Source organism: Tubulanus polymorphus, chromosome 3 (genome assembly GCF_964204645.1).
Source record: "Tubulanus polymorphus chromosome 3, tnTubPoly1.2, whole genome shotgun sequence".
NCBI lineage: Eukaryota > Metazoa > Nemertea > Palaeonemertea > Tubulaniformes > Tubulanidae > Tubulanus > Tubulanus polymorphus.
Genome location: NC_134027.1, coordinates 8,940,749 through 8,960,377, shown reverse-complemented (window position 1 = coordinate 8,960,377; position 19,629 = coordinate 8,940,749). Strand labels below are relative to the sequence as shown.

The 19,629-nt window shown below is 37.4% G+C and overlaps 2 protein-coding genes across 2 annotated transcripts; one reads left to right on the top strand and one right to left on the bottom strand.

The window, feature by feature from the left end:
* Positions 1-5,874: 5,874 nt before the first annotated feature.
* On the bottom strand, positions 5,875-9,154 carry LOC141901718 (derlin-1-like). Its single transcript, XM_074789148.1, has 8 exons — positions 8,869-9,154; positions 8,467-8,578; positions 8,055-8,119; positions 7,677-7,703; positions 7,477-7,572; positions 7,116-7,168; positions 6,887-6,997; positions 5,875-6,804 (listed from the first exon to the last, which is right to left on the bottom strand). Exons 1-8 carry the CDS (start codon positions 9,022-9,024, stop codon positions 6,672-6,674), a joined length of 753 nt encoding a protein of 250 aa, XP_074645249.1. The 5' UTR covers positions 9,025-9,154; the 3' UTR covers positions 5,875-6,671.
* Positions 9,155-9,425: 271 nt separating this feature from the next.
* LOC141901332 (TBC1 domain family member 31-like) lies at positions 9,426-19,114 on the top strand. Its single transcript, XM_074788513.1, has 22 exons — positions 9,426-9,561; positions 9,672-9,827; positions 10,245-10,360; positions 10,836-11,014; positions 11,176-11,321; positions 11,487-11,646; positions 11,839-12,039; positions 12,162-12,266; positions 12,414-12,646; positions 12,742-12,875; positions 13,102-13,235; positions 13,313-13,492; positions 13,871-14,103; positions 14,558-14,710; positions 15,134-15,269; positions 15,342-15,434; positions 15,833-15,970; positions 16,148-16,264; positions 16,576-16,653; positions 17,666-17,780; positions 17,898-17,987; positions 18,470-19,114. Exons 1-22 carry the CDS (start codon positions 9,485-9,487, stop codon positions 18,580-18,582), a joined length of 3,087 nt encoding a protein of 1,028 aa, XP_074644614.1. The 5' UTR covers positions 9,426-9,484; the 3' UTR covers positions 18,583-19,114.
* Positions 19,115-19,629: the final 515 nt, after the last annotated feature.

Sequence of the window (19,629 nt, the reverse complement as noted above, 5' to 3'; positions counted from 1 at the left end):
TAACTGGGCATACATCGCGTTCATTGATTAATCATCGGCCACTTGACCTACAATAGTGAGATGCAGCGGTTGAAGCTGCGTGGTTGTTGGTAGTGTGCGTGAACAGTTTTCGGCGTCAATGTTGCTGAAAAATTGTCGCGGTTGTTGTGGCGGCTTTGAGGCTAGTGTGCGGCCCGCTTTAAGATTACACCCCGAATGGGTTCGCAACCTGTACCAATTAATGATGTCAAAAATAAGGAACTAATTAGAGTTTGGAATAATGCATCGATCAAACGTCAAAGAGCTACATCATATAAACTGACAAATTGAAGCACTGATAAAATTTCAAAAACTTAAACTACGGAGGATGAAATAACTATCATATAAACTGATATGATCGTGAAAAATAGCAAAATAATCTAACTGTCATTAAGTGAAATAAAACTAACCATGTTAAATAAAACACGTAGAGAATCCCACAATGATGACGAAAAAAATAACATTTAGTCTGAAAATGTAATCTCGGATTTGCGCAGGTTATTCTACGTTTTGACTATATTGTAATTTTCATACATAGGAACGAGAAATATAGTTGCAAAGCGGCGATAACGGGTTTTCTGTTTTAATGATTCCGCGATTTTGAACAACTAGCGATAACTTGTTTTCTGCATTAATGGTTCCACGTCCTAGAACAACTTGGAAGCGATAAAATCCGTATTGAATTAATTTGTCTTCTGTTTCATATGGAAGTGTTTAAGGGACATGCCAGTAGCTAGTTGCTAATTGCTATATGCTCTAGTTATCGCTAGTTTAGTTATTGCTAGTTTGCTTATTGATAATTGCTTGTTCATCTGCTAGCGCCACCTGGCCGTATATTTCTGTTATTTACTGCATGATTATCAAAAGATGATACCCAGTATAAAACCATCTTCCCCCGGTAGGGATTCGAACCTGATGGCATAGAGATTGCCATGGTACGAAACCCTGCAACACTAGATAAGGTAGACAAGGTGCCCACATACACGCGCAGCTTAGATGATGTCATTATTAGCCAATCAGAAATCCCGTTTCATTCTAGCCTGGGTTTTCCCATTTACAGTTCTTCTGTGAAATTTACCCCAGCGACTATACAACGAGCAATCTGATTGGTCCTGCAAGTTTTCGTGTGGCAAAGCTGCGCATGTACCTGCGCACTTGGTCGTGACGTACTGAAGCCGACTGATGCTCGCACCTGTATATACCTACATGTATTGAGGTGGCGCTAGTGGATGGATTGACAACAAGCATTTGGCAACTAGCAATTGGCAATTTGCAACTAGCAACTAGCAACTGGCATGTCCCTTTAGCGCTTTGAACCATAGATACCAGCGCGGGCTTGTGGACAAGTGGATTTTATGAACTGTACAAATCTGAATATTTTCAATCCAAGGCGGATTTTTTCTTCAACGCCAGAGCGATAAATCTTTACGAAAAAAATTTGCGGCTCAACGGCACTTTCATAATGGTGATTCATTAAAATACAGCATTTGTAGATCTTAAGGATCCTGATGGTTTTATTGGAATCGTATTTTTCTTAAGGAACATATTTCACACGTAAGTCTCATTGGTCCAAAAGCTAGCTCGTTAACTTGGAAGCAATAAATATTTATTTGATTGCATTGTGATCAATGAATACGAATATTAACTACACTCCAACCATATGGAGGGAAAACAGTATTTACAATCATAACAACATACGCAATAACATTAAAACGAAGTTAATTTAAAAAAATTGACACACTTCATACAAATAAATCACTAAGATCTTAAATAATTCTCATCACAAAAATAATCTTAGATCCATAACTAAGATGTATAATTGCGCTTCCAGTATGTGAGTTGACCCTTAGGTGGCGCTCCTTGAAAGAGCCGTTCTTTCTTTTGAACTGATATTGATTAAACCTTTGTACGCCTCTAAGTACGAAATTTAATCCAGCAAGGCAGAAACCCGTTATCAGCTTTGCAACTTTATTCTTAGATTCGTAACTAAGATGTATAAATGCGCTCTATAAGTGAACTACTCACTCAAAAGTAGTGGGAAGAACTCGAGGTAAAACTAGATCAGGTTTAAAAATATTTCCTGATATAAGTATGATTAGTTCACAGGGCCTTTTATTCTGTTGAGAAAACAAGAAGTCTCAGCTTGAAATATACTGATGCCAATAGAATCTATTCAGAAATATGAAAGTTGCTGGATGTATGATAGAACAACTGTCACTCTGTCTTAGTCAATACGTGTCATAATTGTTCCCCTTATAAATCGTACAGTTGTTCCACCTATAAATTGAACAGTTTATTTCAGAAAATGTGTTCCCTCTTTGTGAAAATAATAGGATAACTAACTACTATGGATATTTATCTATCTTCAAAAAGTGATATCTGTGCCGCGTACTGCTAAATTGGACTGGACCAAATCTAGACTGGTCTAAATTTCGTCACGTGAACAAGCCTATCATCTTGACATAAAATCATTTACGAAAAATGAAAAAAAAATTGAGTTTGTTGCGAAAATAAAATAAAATTGGGAAAACTTTTTAGTAATCGTAAATGAATTCATAATAACTAAATTAGCAAAACTATCTATTAATCATAAATGATTTTATGTTGAGATACATCTCAACTGAAAATAAAATAAAATTGGGAAAACTTTTTAGTAATCGTAAATGAATTCATAATAACTAAATTAGCAAAACTATCTATTAATCATAAACGATTTTATGTTGAGATATATCTCAACTGAAAATAAAATTTTTATTTTATTTATAAATTACGTCCCCAGAACGCTTCCATAGATTACAATACAAATCACTTCATACAAATACATTCCATGCTCTCCTTTAAAAATAAACAGTACATTTGTCTTCAAATCTGCCACCTGTATTTCGAATGATAGCACATAAGAAAGTAAAATACAACTTGCTGGCAACGTATTCAAAAAGAAGCAGCATACCACCAGCTTTCAACAATTATTACATAAATAATTGTCGATTGCTCATTAAGCTATATTTTGATCGCAAACAGGGAGCAGTTTCTAAAATCATTCAAGTAAATTACTCATTCATGGCCAACTTGAATAACGGCATAGAAAATTGAAAAGTGCCCATTCAAAAATCAGGGGCAATTATCTCTTTAACGATTTTAAGAGAAGTGACAGTGAAATTACGCGCACTAACCGCGGAGATCGAACCCGGGTCTCGTAGAAGGCAATTACGCGCTAAAAACGGGTAAAACTAATGGAACTAGTCCATTTAACCAGCTTGCTGTATGCGTAGTGATTGTAAAATTACGTATTCAAGTCATGTGTGATGATGCCTAAAAGTTAAGGTGTTTTGTACTAATCCTATTGGTTATTAGAATACAATAAAAAATGGGACACATTTTCTGAAATATCCTGAAGTTCAAGACTAAAAATAGCTACCACGACTGTACCTGACCCTAAATCCCCACCCACCTAAAACCTTCACTACCACCCACCTATTCCCTAAACCCTACAGTACCACCCACATAGACCCTTCACCCCTCCCCCAAAGTCCTACCACCACCCATCCTCCCCAGCCCATCCCTACATCCCACCACCACCCATCCTCCCCAGCCCACCCCTACATCCCACCCTCCCTCACTCCATCCCTCCTAGACCCCACCACTCCAACCCTCCCTAATCCTAACCCTATCCCTGCCCCACCCTCCCAGACCCCATCCCTACCCCACCGTCCCCCTCCCAGACCCCATCCCTGCACCACCCTCCCAGACCCCATCCCTACCCACCCTCCCAGACCCCATCCCTCCTGTCCTCCCAGACCCCTTCCCTCCCTCCCTCCCAGACCCCTTCCCTCCCACCCTCCCATACCCCTTCCCTCCCGCCCTCCCAGACCCCATCCCTCCCACCCTCCCTCAAACCACCCTCCCCGAACCCCGCGGTTAGATGAGTTGAACTGTTACGATGTTTTAGTTGGGAATAGAGAAGATGAGAGAACAAATTACTGTTCGATCACAGGATGAAGTAATGCAGTGATCTGTTCTCTGTAACTGCACACAATGTGACATGTATCCGTAACCGTTCAAACAGTCCGAGATCTACAGCAGCGTAATCTAGAGAAATTATGAACACATCCAATTGTGGCGAAGGAACATGATGATAACAGTTGTGTTATTGACATCAGGGACCAGTTTCATCTTGAAAATATGTTCATTTGAGTATCAATTTAGAAAACCTGAAAACCCGCTTTATTCTTTTATGTATGGCTGAAATAACAATCCCAACTATGAACTAATCCCTCACCAAATATACACCACTGATATAAAGACAATTGAATGGATTCAATAAACTGATAAAGCCGAGATTTCATTTCAAAACATGGTTTATAACAAACACTATAAAACTGGTCCCTTAAAATCAAATCAACAACCAATAAATTAAGAGATAATTGTAACTTATCTTGAATTTCCATTCAGTGAATCCTGTTGTCCTGCAAGACAGTCTTAATGTAAAATAGTGATTCCTGATGTCCCTGCATAGAATCTAAGAAGGTTTGATTGTAACGCACTGTTTGTCCTGTATTGAATCCAACAAAGTCATGTAAAGTACTGATTCCTTGTCCTGTATTGACTCCGACAAAGTATTACTGTAAAGCACTGATCCTGGTTGTCTTGCGCTGATTCCTAGATAGTCTTATTTGTAACGCACTGATTCCTTGTTGTCCTGCTGAATCCAAGCTCCCATTGTAGTGATAACTATGATAGACATCAAAGATTGTTTTCTTTCCTTAGATAACTGCAGAATTATCAAATTCAAAATTCAAACTTACTAATTAAATTGTTCGCTCCAATCTGTAGTTCATTTATCCAGGGCTTTCTATCTACGGTTTAGGTTTTGGTTTTGAGTTCAACATCAAATATAAAAGGAAGTAATGAAGATACATGAATAGATGAATTGTATCTGTTACTGAAATTGATGAAAACATTTAAAAGATGAAATAAACTTACACTGTTTTCACTGTTTCTGATGTCAATTCTTTTTAAAATGGTTTAACAGATCTACAAATTAAAACGAGAGTATTAAAACTGATACCGGATAAAAACAGAATAAAGTCATAAAGACAAGGCAAAACAACATAAGGCCCACAATACAGCAAGACCCAAGCCCATGGTCTAGAAAAATCAGATGACTGTCGTCAGCTCTTGAAGTTTTGGGCCCCATATTCGGTATTCTAAATTCCTGGATCCGCCCTGGTCAGTCAATTCATCATTGGCCCTTTAAAGTTTTTCAACTTGTCTTGCTTGACTGATTTTCACCATGTGCGCCTAGATTCACCTCAGAAACATGATTACCCGCAATATCTAAGATGAAATATTTTTCGCCATTTTAACTAATGATACGAATACTAACCAAATATTGAAATACTGATTTATGGGGTCTTAAAGGAGGCTGCCTATGTTTGAAATTAGGCGAGGTTTTTGCTTTTCGCGTTAATTGAGCACGCCATTTTGATATTGATATTTTGATAGTGTCTCAGATTACCGCGAAAATGTCAAAATGTACGATGTCGGTATCGAGTTTCAATCGAGGTCGAATCCTGGCAGGGGAGATCAGCGGAGACGAGCTCAGCGGAGTTGTAATGCCTAACCAACATTCGTTATTCCGGTTGCTAAAGATATATCAGTCGATTATCCGTTATAGTTAAACGCTCCAAAGGCCCCGCGCTAAAACCAGAGATTAAACCTCGCCAAAACTACTGAAATTCAGTTGTTTTTATTGTTTGTGGGGAATAGCTACAGAATTCTGGTTTTAAGCATATGATGGGATACAGACATGAAAAAGTGCCCTTTTTATAATCTAAGAACACCCCTTTCAAAATCCTGGCTACGGGCTTGAATACCACCGGTACTGCAAAATAATAACCTATTAATCCAGTGTCTCTAATATATCATACGTACTCTTAACCCCCGATTGGAAAATGCATTCCTTGTTTTCATAAAAAATCTTTTATGAATTTTCTACAAAAAATATTACAACAAAAAATGTTTTAAACAATAAATTTCAAATTTATTTTCATTTAAAATATCATTTTCACACACATTCCGTTTTCTTTTCACATACAACGCAGAAATAAATTATGTACAACGTGAAGAAAGCAACGCAAATTAAGTTCAAAAATATCTTTTGAAGAAAACTACTGGTAGTCCAGGTATCAGTCGGTACATATACGTAGTACCATAGTCCCAATCTAATGTTCAAACCAGGCATAAGAAATCTACAGTAAATATTCAATGATTATAACTATTTCATGGATCCTATCAGGATAATGCGTTCTGGACATAATTTGCATCGATTTACATAAACTTGTTAACTTTAGAGTGCAAGTCAAACTCTCATTACAGAATAAACATAAATTAATTAATATTAGGCTCTTAAAAAGACTCAAAATCTTTGCAGTCATATAATACATGTGCAGACACAAGTCTCACTTCACTGGGCATATGTACTACACCAATTTACAGTAGTAAGAAACGTCAAAGACAGCAGGTCGTGAAAATAAATTGGTAGTAAGTAGTAGGCAGTGGCACCCAAATGTTACAAAATGGTTTAGCATCCTCGACAGTTTTGAATTTGGTTGTTAAGATGGCTTCACATTCTTCTTTTTCATATCAGAGATTTAGTTTCCGCCTAGTTGGAATCCAGTGCCCCACCGGTGTCGCCTATTATCAACAGCATCGGGCTGGCGACGGGCCTCTGGCGCTTGCCCGAACCCGGATACACCACCTCTCCTATTCGGAAAATATTTGTATCTGAAATTTAGGAAGGAAAAATTAGATGGATTCTAAAGTTATTTCTCTTGATGTAATTTGCTACTAGGAAATTCGCTCTTACAGAATTTGCGGAGTATGCAGAAGTCGCATGCCGCCAAAATCAATCGGATACTTGAACATAAGGAAAAAGTACAAATGGCCGACAAAAATTCCAATTAGCTCCATCAAACCTCTGAAAACCACAGAAATATCAAAGGTTCACATTCAAAGTTTGCAAATGAAAACATACAGTTTACTAGTGACCGATATCATCACTTCAAATATGAATTTTTAACTTTTACTTTACTTACCCGCCTCGAATGATCATATTAAATCCAACAAGTACCCAAGGAAGATACATCGCCTGAAAACAAATCACGTACCATTAAATCAAACAGATCCAGCATAAATTTCATCTTTAAATATATTATCTTATAGAAAGGTTTCAATTGAAATACACTGTAGTAAGGAAAACACCCTAGGAAAATGGTCTATTTCCCCTCGCAAACGAGCCGATTTTCATTGAGAACGATAAGGACGATGAAAATGCTTAGAAGCCGACAGTATCGATATTCTGCATGCATCGTGTCCAAAAACAATAAGGCGGTGTTCGACTCCGCTGCTTGTCAGAGTAGAAACTATCGTTGTTTCGATGATCTAGCATCAATTTACCTTGAACTGTGTACCGAACCAGAACTGTACGATTTGATCGCGATTGAGCTGACACCAAATATATAAAACACTGAGAATCATCGGGTCCATCAATAACTGCAATTATCAAGCGATATAGATGTTTTAATGATTTTGATCACAGGTATAGAATATTTGATTGAGGCCTATGAAATGTACATCAGCAACTAAGAATTACTTACCATAATTTCAGCCAATAGACCTATTATCTGTACAAATACGTCAAGGATATTCCATGTAAATTAGTTTTTTTGGTTAATATAGATTCTTTAACAGAAATAATATAATAATTTGGGTGTATGTCGCTGGTGCTCTAGTCAAACCTGCTTAATCGGATCAGTTGAATCCAGATAATATTTAGGTTCCACCTACATCTATATACATGAATTAAAACTACATAAATTCATGTAAATATGATGTTCAGACCTGGGCCTATTGAAAAACTGATGAATTTCCTCGATCGCGAAGATCCGAATAAAGCAGATTCTACTGTAAAATATATATCACAATGTTCAGTGTACAGAGAATTTTCTAAATTATTCATTCAAATAAAAGGATACAACTAGGATGATCCAGTTGAAAATAAGCATGAAAAGATAGTCAGCTGGTCGACCATCAAATACACCTAGAAAAAAAGAATTACAATGGAAAATTTGATTATTACATATGTAGGCCTATACGGCTAAAAAATTTGATACCATGTATCTCATTTACTGCTGAGCTTAAAGTTGACCAGGCAGCTTATCTACCGGGTACCCTGTACATTACTTTTTAATATCGTGATCAAGCTAACCAATAACAGATCCGATAAGAACTTTCATTGCAGTTTACAAAATGAAACACAGCTGATTAGGAGAAACAAGCATCGGTTTTTTAGACAATCATATGATATGCATTGAATCTACACTTCATTTTGCTGTCAGATTAATAGACATTCAAAACCGGCAGGATTTAACTGATTAGGCTACTTACCAGTCTCAAGTCGTGTTGAATAGGAATAAAGGAAGTATAAATTTATAAGATAGTGGAAGCCGGTATTCGGTGAGATTGGATAATAGAAAAGCGCCGTAACTGGTCTCCATAACTACAAGATAAAAAAAAGTCAAATCAGTGAATTCAAAATGCATTACACACTCAGTAGTCTACAATAATTCAGACAAAACAGCAGTTATATCATCTCACTTTTTATTATGTGGTAATTATATTTTAGAATCATTCCAACACAAAATTACTACACAATAATGTTATCTTGGGAACAAAAACCGGGCCGGGCCCCATCCGCCCCTGCATTTACTCCGCTCGACCATTCGAATATCCTTAATTCGGTCCCAAACCTAACTACCCGGTATAAAAAATGAAGCAATCTTGGCCTACCTGAAAATGATGAATGAACCAATCGTAATGTAAGATCATATGTATCGGGCTTAAGAGTCCTAGTTTTCCGATGAGGGGTAGCACGATCGAAGCCGTGAACCAGTACTTGGATATTTGCGGTATACTACGATACCAGTCACCGATATCGTTCGACATTTTCGTTGCTCGGTCAGTTCGCTACCTCCTCTGTATTACTCTGTTAAATATCGATTCGATGTATAAGGAATGACAGTGCGATTTTACGGGATTCTTCTTCAAACTAGACGTGGCAAAATGTCAATGGATCGCAAACTCTACTGAGTATCGAAATACAACGTCGGAATTTGGGGTTAAAAGATTTAGGTTTATACGGGGTCGATATATAGTATGGAATAAGTTATATCATCCGAAAAATACTTTATACGGGGTCGATATATAGTATGGAATAAGCTATATCATCCGACCTATCCGGATTTTGGATCAATAATGATTAAATTGAATTGAATTTAAAAGGTGCCACCGGGTTCTGAGACGCGTGAAACATCCAGTAGTCCCGCCGAGTTTAAAAAGCAGAAACTTTCGAAAATCACTCATTTAATCCCTGAAACAGACTGATTTCCGCGGATGCAACGGCAACATGCAGACTGTTGATCTGTGTAAGAGGACAACGGGGAAAATTTGGTGCAGAAAACCGAACCCAACAATTTACGACGGGTGAGATTAACGAAATTGTCGAAAATGAACAAGATTATTTTGTTCAAGAGTCTGCCTTTCGATCGTTCAACACTTTCTCATTCCCTTCATTTGAATTGATTGTTTTTCAGAATTATTGTTACAATTTCGAACACCGTGCCGAGCTCTTTATCGCACCCGTCGAGAAATATTCGATTCCTCCACAGCGCGTTCGACGCGGAAGGCGACACATTTCTTGCTTGTGATCACCAGGGCAGCATTTACCAGTTCGATCTCAATAGGAATAGGTAAATAGAATAAACAATACTAAACAGATGGCATTCTCTTGCATACTGAGTCATAATTTTTCATTCTTCTTATAAAAAAAAGAGTATTTGTGTGCCCCTCCTGAGTTCTCTTATAAAAATCATGTGAACTGTTCTTGATGTAGCTTGTTACTATGCCTATTGTCTATTTTTTGTCTGACATCGATTTTTTGGGTATATTTCTCTAAAACTTTTGAACACATACCTCAAATTGGTCTTGATTGGTGATTTCAACGAAAGATGAATGAACTGTAACATTTTAATCCTAGAAATTTATAAATGGGCAGAGAGTGGCCGCCCTGTTGGATATTTCAGAGCCCACCTATAACCTTATCCGAGTAATAGCTTGCCATCAACGATTAGGTGACTGACATGTTTTGACATGGAATTTATTTGCAGATTTGAGCTGGTTCAGAAGACCGGCGTGGCATGTACTGCTTTGGCTTTCAGTTTGAGACGACGACACGAATTTCTCGTTGCTCTGTCAGATTATACTCTGAAATGTTTTGACGCAGGTAAGGAATAAGACAGAATCGATGAAAAACTTTGCCACAACTCCTTGATTCCTTGAAAATTCCTGAGCTGAAAATGCTTTTAAAGGTGCATGAAACTCATTTAGTTTGCACAAAATGCCCAAAACTCCTTTAATTTTGAGAAATAGGTAATTAGAAATGTTTGAAGTCGTACAGCAGCTACACCTAAATCCATACAATTGAGACCAGGATTTCTTTTGTAGGCAGTTACCAAATTAGAAAACGAGTTTAGTTAGTGTATAGGATAAGAATTTGCTTGCAAAACCCCATAATTGATGGTTTACCAAGATAAACACAATACCTTTCTAGGAAAAGTCACTGTAATTGGGATATGAAAGTGATTCGGACACTTTGTGAAAATTCAAATTCTCTCCTTAAAAACCCTACTTTATGTATTTGGTGGATCATGGATTTAGTGGATTTGACGATGTTATCCTCGTTTTATTTTCACTTTCAGAGAAAAAGGAATTGATTGCGTGGATGAAAGGCCACGAGTCGGCCATACATACAATCTCGGTCCACGCATCGGGACGTTATGCCCTGACAAGCTCTGCGGATACGGCCCAGCTGTGGGATTTAGACACTTTCCAACGTAAACGAAAATTGAACATCAAAGAAAACGTTGGCATTGTTAAGGTATTAACGTATTACTGAATCACATTATGAGTCTTGCCATCTAAATGACACGACAAACCATGTTCCTTAATCTCTTAAGTTCCTGATTATGACGCTCGGGAAAACAGTCAAGTACATATCAATTCTGGGCAATTAATATATATGTATGACCTATTTTTTAGGTTTTCTTTTTGCCAATGAGTAACAGTATAATGACGTGTTTCAAGGACTTTTCAATATTTTGCTGGGATTCAGAAACGCTGAATTGTAAATACCAGTTACCCGTTCCTGACAGTGATGTGCACTTCAAGGATTTTGCTTGTTCTAGGTTCGTTCCATTACCCTTTTAAGATAAATACCTAAGATTATTTTACATTATTTATTCATAACTGAAACTGGGTTATGATTGTGACATATTATTGCTGTTTTGAATGTTCGCTGAATTTGACTTTCTTTTCCTTGAGTTCTCTATAATAATTCTCTTTTCATATAGAGACGGCCGACTTTTAGCTGCTGGTGGAAAGTCTAAGTTTATCCATGTCTGGAACTTAGAAACTCATCAAATGCAGCACATCATTCAGCTGCCAGCTAAAGTGAAATGCGTTAAACAGTTGGGATTTCTTCCCGAATTATTCGGCTGTCCCGGAAAACAGGTAAAATGAAAATGATGCCGGTAACTAATCACGATTATGTAGAATTGGCCTGAGAGCATATCTGGTTGCTGTTGCAGACTGATAGTAATGATCAAGTACCATAAATAATGTGGATCTGTGTGGTTTACCACTGAACATAGAAAATGATTTTTGTCTCAAATGAACATGAACGTTACTGATATTTGCTTGAAGGTACTCGGAGTCCTTAGCCAGGATGGGATAATGAGGTTTATCGATATCGTCACGTGTAAATTGTTGTTCGATATTGGATCCATCGACAAACGAATCATGAACGCATCGATCAGCCCGAACGGACGGTACGTCGTCTGCGTGATCGAAGACGGCACGATCAATCTGCTCGGAGTGCACGCACTAACATCCGAGATTAATAAGGTTTGTGCTTTGGAACGAATAGATTATTTAGCAATTGAAAAAGTTATTATGCTCAAAGATACTTGTCCAAGGTCCTGGAACATTCTGACTTGGTTAGTGAAGAAATGTTAATCTATCTTCAGCCGCCTGCGCCACTCGTGCAGATTGTCAGTTCGAAAGATGATGAACTCGACGAACAGAAGAAACCGTTGATTTCTAAAATACCTCAAGTTTTTACCGTTGAAGAGGTTAGTTAGTCTCTTTTGCAAAGTACCTGCAAATTCAAGTGATAATATAATGACAAAAGAGCCTTGCAGAAAATAACAAATGCGAAGAATTTCAATATTTTCCTAAATTTGTAAACTACACTTGTCTAGTTCTTATCTCATCAATAGCCCGAGGAGTCGCTACCCGCCGGACTGAATCATAAGCGTCTGCTCGGAATTTTGAAAGGATACGGCGAATATCCGGTGAAGTATCGCATGTTCATTTGGCGTAGTTTACTGCGTCTGCCGGAGAACCACGCCGCATACGCCGCACTCGTCGATAAAGGAACCCATTCCTCGTATACGAAAATTCACCAAGAATACCCGATCAAAAGTCGCAAATTGCTTCGAGTGCTTCAACGGTAATTCAACGCCGCATTTCATACCAATTTTCACCTATCCCGGATTTTCAACTTTTATCATAAAATTTTTTCAAATCTTATTTCATCTGTTGTAGGACTTTATCAGCCATGGCTCATTGGTCTCCGATATTCGGTGAGACGCAGTATTTACCGCTGTTCGCGTTTCCTTTCGTGAAACTGTGTCAGAACAATCAGCTTGTCTGTTTTGAGGTTGTTGCCTCTATACTCGGTGAGTCTCTCGACACCGGAATAAAGTATATCGACAAAGAACCACTAAGTTTTCTACTTAAATTCAGGTGCTCAATAGTTGGTTGAAGATAACCAGCGGATGAATACCATAGTTACAATGAACTTTTAATTGTCACTATGTCAACTATCCACTGGTTAACTCTAACCAACTTTTGAGGAACTGATCCCTATGTTAGTTAAAGGCTGCAATTTCTTGTATATTGCAGTTAATTGGTGTCAACATTGGTTCGAATATTTCCCAAACCCACCAATCAATATGCTGAGTATGGTGGAAAACCTGCTCGCCCATCATGATAAAGAGTTGTTGCAGCATTTCGTCAAATATAAAGTCACCTCTCAGGTATGATCGTCATTTTACAAATTGAAATGAACTTGAAATTTGGCTTTCGTCTATCAACGTGAAGACGTTTCTTACAGATTTATGCGTGGCCCTTGTTGGAAACGGCGTTCTCCGAGGTTCTTACGAAGGACGAATGGTTGAAAATGTGGGACAACGTCATCAGTAATCACCCGTCATTCCTGCTCACGTCAGTCGTATCATACTCTATCTGTTCACGCGGTGCTCTTCTGAACTGTACAGAAATCGATGATTTTAAGGTACGGCTATTAACAACACTTAATCGTGTGCGCCGTATATAGCATAAGAAAATACTTAATAACTCTAGCTACATTGTCCCACAGCCTAACCTGAAGTGCTCTTGTTCATTATTTTCCCAAAGTGTCTTGTGGAACATGATTTTGTCGACGAAGTCTCAAGGTCCTTCTTATTTTCTATACTTCTTATTTTTTCATCATGAATCATAAATTCCATGAAAAAAATATTCAAAGCAAGATTTTTTGACACAGACATTGTATTTATTATATACTGTACCTATTTATTGCAGTATCGTCTTTCATTTGTCTAATTAGTTGGCTGGATATTGATTTAAAGGGTATGGGAAATCTGTTCTGAATGATAGTTTTCTCGTTCTCTAGTATTATTTCCACAATCGAAACGCGGTCGATCTGAATCAAGTTATCAAGGAAGCGTATCGCATCGAATCCGCGTCGCCAGTTGAGATCAACCCGAAACGAATGTTAGAACCGTTCCAGCCGCTAACGAAAGGCCAGTACCCGATATTCAACAAATACCCGAAATTCATCGTTGACTACCAAATACAAGAACGAGAGCGACTACGCCAAGAGGAAATGGAATATTTGAAACAAAGGTACAACATATTTTTTATCTTTGATTCTAGGCACAATATGATAGATATTTCTTTTATTCTATCCAAGTTCATGAACAACTGACAATCTACAAAAAAGTTTCTTCTTATTTATTACGAAAAAGGACCGATGATTTGTCTAAATGATCCAGCCAAAACGAGCCCTCTGCGATGTGATAATTTCATTGCTGAATGCGAGTGGTCATATTACCATATGTTCCGTCATCAATTTTCCACCTACCTCGGTAGCAGAATTTGTAGATTAATGCGTCCTCATTAGCATGGGCTTTCCGTAGTTCGCTGCTTGAGTCAAGATCAGCTGGCAACTTTATCATTGTAGTCTGTTGTTTTCGTTTTTTCTGACAACGTAATTGTTTTCAAGTTTAATGGTGGAGTCTAGATAATGGTCTTATCGGATGAAATCTATGACCCGGTATTCAAAATTGGTGACTTTCAGGCAGTTGTCGCTGCAACTACAACAAGAAACGATTCACCATCGACATGAGGAGGAGGCTTGGTATCGACAGCAGCAGTTGCTGATGGATGCCGAAGAAAAACGACGCTTGATGATCAAAGACGAGGAGGAAAAACTCGTTGAGCAAAGACAAAGGTAAAACTTTTGGAAAAGAGTCGAATGAACGATGACGCCACAACGAAAACAAAATTCATTTGAAAAATAATGTAATCCAACGCACGATCGATTTCGCTGATTCACTTCAGCCTCACCATGTATGATAACTAGATAAAATGATGAACTATCTGCAGAAGGCATATAAGCCCACAGTCGAAATAAACAACTATTTAGAGTATAGATACAAAATTTACACGTATCAATGAGTGTGACAGACAGTAAAGCCTTTTAATGAGGGTACATGAGGCACTACTTGCAAATAAATGCGAGTTTAAACTCACAATTTTTTGCTAAAGGTAAAACTCCTGAGGTGGCTTGTGATCGGAATCACGGCATTTAATGGAGTCTTTCATTCTTGGACTTGGTTTTCGGGTTGAATGATAGAAAATGTTGTTGTTTTAGACTACAGGCAATGAATCGCGAAATGAAAGTGAAGGAGATGACTCTGTTGGACGCGGCACGACGAAAATTCATGCATCATCAACAACGCCAGAAAGAACTGGAACTCAAACGCCTGGACGATGAATTGCAGAGCAAGGTTGGTCGTTTATCGATCGACGGGCAATAAATGCAGAATGATAAAGATTATGATTATTTCTTTTCTTCTTAGAAATTGATTCGTGACCAAGAGACAAGAAATGCGATCAACGAAGCGGAAAGCAGGAACATGCAACTGCAGTTGCAGAAACAAATGTTACAGCAGGTAATAATTATATTTGACCAGGTGGCCACTTAACCTGGAAATCAGGGAAATTTCTTTTTAAAAAAAAGCCACGGAATAATCAGTATAATCAGTAATATTTTTTTTTTAAAGCTAAAATCCGGGAAAATTTAGGGAAATCAAACAGTTTACATCTATATCTTACGTGTTAATTGATTGGATTCTTAGCAGATCAAGTCAAGGAAAATAACGTGCATGTCAGGGAATAGAAGTCAAATAAAAGTGGCCACCCTGTTAGACTGACAGTTTCTTTGTTTATTACAGAAAGTTTTGCGGCATATAAAAAACCATGTTTATTCACTTCACTGCTTGACTATTTTCAACGTGTTATTCGTTACATCTTTATCATTGCTTAAGTTTCTAACAAAATTATTCTATAGGATTTAGAACGAGAGGCCCTTAAATCAACATTCGGCCAGAAACATTACGCGGATGGCATTGATAAAGAGGCAGAAATATCGCGTAGATTAAAATTCCACGAATTCATTCCGGACGATGTCGGAGATCCACACAAAAGGGTGAGTCTGGTTGTATATTCTTTTAATACTTTGGTTTACTAAGAAAAGAGAAATGCGTTATCAAGAAGTCATTATGTCTTTATATTTACTAGAAAATGACTTACCCTTGTTAACCATTATCTAGTTCATTTTGAAAAGGGCTAGAGATATTGGATATTATCGTTATTCTCATCGTAGGCGATGCAAAAGGAATTGGGTCATGTCGAGCAATTAGCCATGGACGGTAGAATGATGAACGAGCTGGAATTGCGACATCGCTTGGAAGAAATGCAACACGAACGCGAACTATTACAGGTAATGGAATATATGCAAATACAATAAGTAGAGCTGCCAACTGTTCCTGATTTTCAGTTTTTGTTACTATTCTATAAAGAGGAATACTGATTTCATTTGTTTGATGCATACAGAAATTCAAAAGATGTTACTGAGGGTTGTTTACTGTTTATTATTGATTAATATGAACGTTGGAATGTTACAGGAAAAAATTTAATTTGTTACTGATAGCACTTTTCAGATTTTGGCAGCCCTGAATAAGATACAGTAAATGTGGCATTTAACTGAAATACAATAATATCGGTTTAATTCATGAATTATTCATACAACAGATGGCGAAGAGATACGATGAAAATGCAGCAATGGAGCGAAAGATTGAAAATCTAATGGATCAAGTCAAAGAACATAAGGTACAACAAAGCTAGATTTACGGGGAATTGTACTTTTATCAAATTAGTGGTTTATGCAGATCGAAGCAGGTGGTTTCTTACCCAATTACTTGACTTTGGTATGACCTGGGAGGATGTTCACTTCCCACACCTTCCGGAATAGAACATACTAGCTGATAATCCTAGGCATGTGGTAATTTAAGAGTGTGAATAAGCTTACATTTACACAACAGAGCGATTACGTCATACCTGTACCAGGAATATCGACTTGTCCTGGTTACGCACCAGTTATGAATGGCACCGACCCTTTTTATCCACTCTACGGACACTATAATGGCAACAAACAAGTTTTTGACATCTTGATTTATCAATAGATAATCATGCTAAAATGAAAATATCCTCAAGCGAATACACAAATTGCAGAGTGCAATAGTGCCAGCGATTGTATATGTATTTCATACCAATTTCAAATAGAATTTGAATTTCTGAATTGTTGTCATTTGTGACATAATTTTTGGACAAAGCTTGGTGAAGCCACAGAGGTGTTAATGAAGTCAGTCCCTACTTCTGAGAAGCCATTAAACAATTGACACCTCGTACGATATACATGTACAAGGAATTGGCAGACTGTAAATTAGCAGTTGACCTGTTGTGTACTTAACCATCTATCTATTTACCACTGACTAAATAATTGCCAATGTTACACCATTTTGAATTAAACGGTTTCATCATTTTACGAACTGTTTACACAGTAAATATAGATAATAATGTCCATAGCCTCAATTAGCAGGGAGGAAAAAGTGTATCCAAAATCAGGAAGCGTTTTTTGCATAGTTCATAATGCAGAAGCTTATTTTGCAGAGATAAGTTGAGATATCTCTTTAGTGTGGTTATTGATGATTGGTTTAAAAGTTGATCGAGTGGTTTTTTTTTTTCTTTCTACCTGCGTCACATTTAGTTTTGAGAATTTTATTGGTTTTTGCTCCTGACATTTCCTTGTAAGTTACTATGCTTTAAAATCTATTTTGTGTAGAAGGCTTTCGCCGATTCTGAAGAGCAAGAGTTTGTGAACCGCGTGTACGGTGGGACTGGTGCGCGTAGTGTGATTACAGAATCAGATGACTCGGAAGATCTGCAAAAATCATTTGGTTAGTACTCGTAATTGTATTCAAACTTCAACATTCTATTCTAGTATCAAGTGAAATTGATAACATTATTACTTATTAATTTTTGTTGATACGATAAAAATTCTATATTTCGATCAGAGCGTTTACGGGAATTGCGGCAAAATATGGCGAACGATGAAAATAACAACGGTGACGTCGAATCAGTGACCTCGTCATCATCCTCTTATCGTGAGTGCATTCGACGTGTAAGATGACATTTTCAGGGACCTAGTTTCGAGACATTTTGTTTTGCAGTAGTCACAGCACCATGTGAACCGAGTTAACTATACACACGCTAATTATTGAGATTACAGCTACTTACTTGGAAAGCTGGGAAAAGTCGGAATTTCGCGAATAGCGAAAAATCCGGGGAAAGTCGGAAATTTATTGAGACTGCTCGATCGTGCGGATAATCAAACAGTTTCCGCCTATGTAATACGTATTTGACTGCGTTAATTGATTGGATTCAAAGCAGATCAAATCAGGGAAAACAGCATGTCGGGGAATTGTGAGAGAAAAGTCGGGAGAAAAAGCAAGTCAAATACAAGTGGCAACCTTGTTAACTAAGACATTAAGCGAAATATTAACCAATTTATGAGCAGCCCCTCTTATGCAGTCCTTAAACGTGTTATCTAATTCTATTTGAATATCATTTATTTCATTAATTTCAGCATCGCTGCGATCAGACCGTCAGAAACTTGATGAAGGTGAACATAAACTGATGTTAGAAGTTCGAAGAATTCGTGAAAAACTCGCGAGAGAAAGTCGTCCTGGCCCTAGATGATCACTGGGTTCCTCAACTCGATGATGCAGCCAGCTCTCTGCCATGATGTTTACGCCAAATCAACATATCATAAGTTCTCAGAATCAGAAAATGTGTACTTCAGAACATTGTAGCTGATTGAGTACTTTGATATATCGGTATTGTTTCTATTGTACTTAAGAATTGCATTTATCTAACAACATATTTACATGTAAAAAATGATGATTGCCTCCATATAATAAATCATCGTATGACATCATGTATTACCATAATTTCTTGCTTAATTATAGCAATTTGTAACCTGCTGGTCAGGTTTTCATAAAAGATGAAGATAGAGTTTTAGTTATAGTCTAGAAATGTCTAATGTCTGTTCTCCGTTAGGTTTCTTAAATGCATTGCAACCATTGGTTACAAGCTTCCACTGTAAATTTAATCTCACGATTAGATTGTAAAAATTTCGAGTTTATGAAACCATTGTTTTAAAAGCAAGCGACATTAGCTAAACCTGGTTTTATCAACTGTGAGATAACGTTTACACATTGTCTAGTTTCAAGCATTTGCAGGCATTATTTCATCTTTTGGTTGTTGATAGAGACATGGCATTAGTTAAGTTACGTCCCTTTCAACAAAGCCATAACATCGGCCAAGCAGTGGCCTGTATATAGTTGTACATGTACAAGTATTACAATATCAATTATGAATAGAATGTTGGTGAATGAGGAAATAGGATAGAATGTACAATTCTGCACGCAAACCTAGTGTGTAGACAAGCGGTATTGGTTTGATAATTCTATTTTGCAAAATCGAGAGTATTAAGAGTCGTTGTGTAAAAGAAGATGATAGAACATGTAGTGAAATGCATTATTATAAAACATGCACTATAGTAAAATAAATATGCCTGCCGGTCAGCGCTTGCTTGTAATAGGGTATGAATTAATATTTTACAGGAATGTAATAATAGAGCGGCTTCTTGTTTTCTCGCTGTGTCGTCTTGGTGGTAATTTATAAACGACAGTGAGGTGTGTTCGTTCACAGTATCAAGGTGACGAATAGACCAATGTCTGTAAT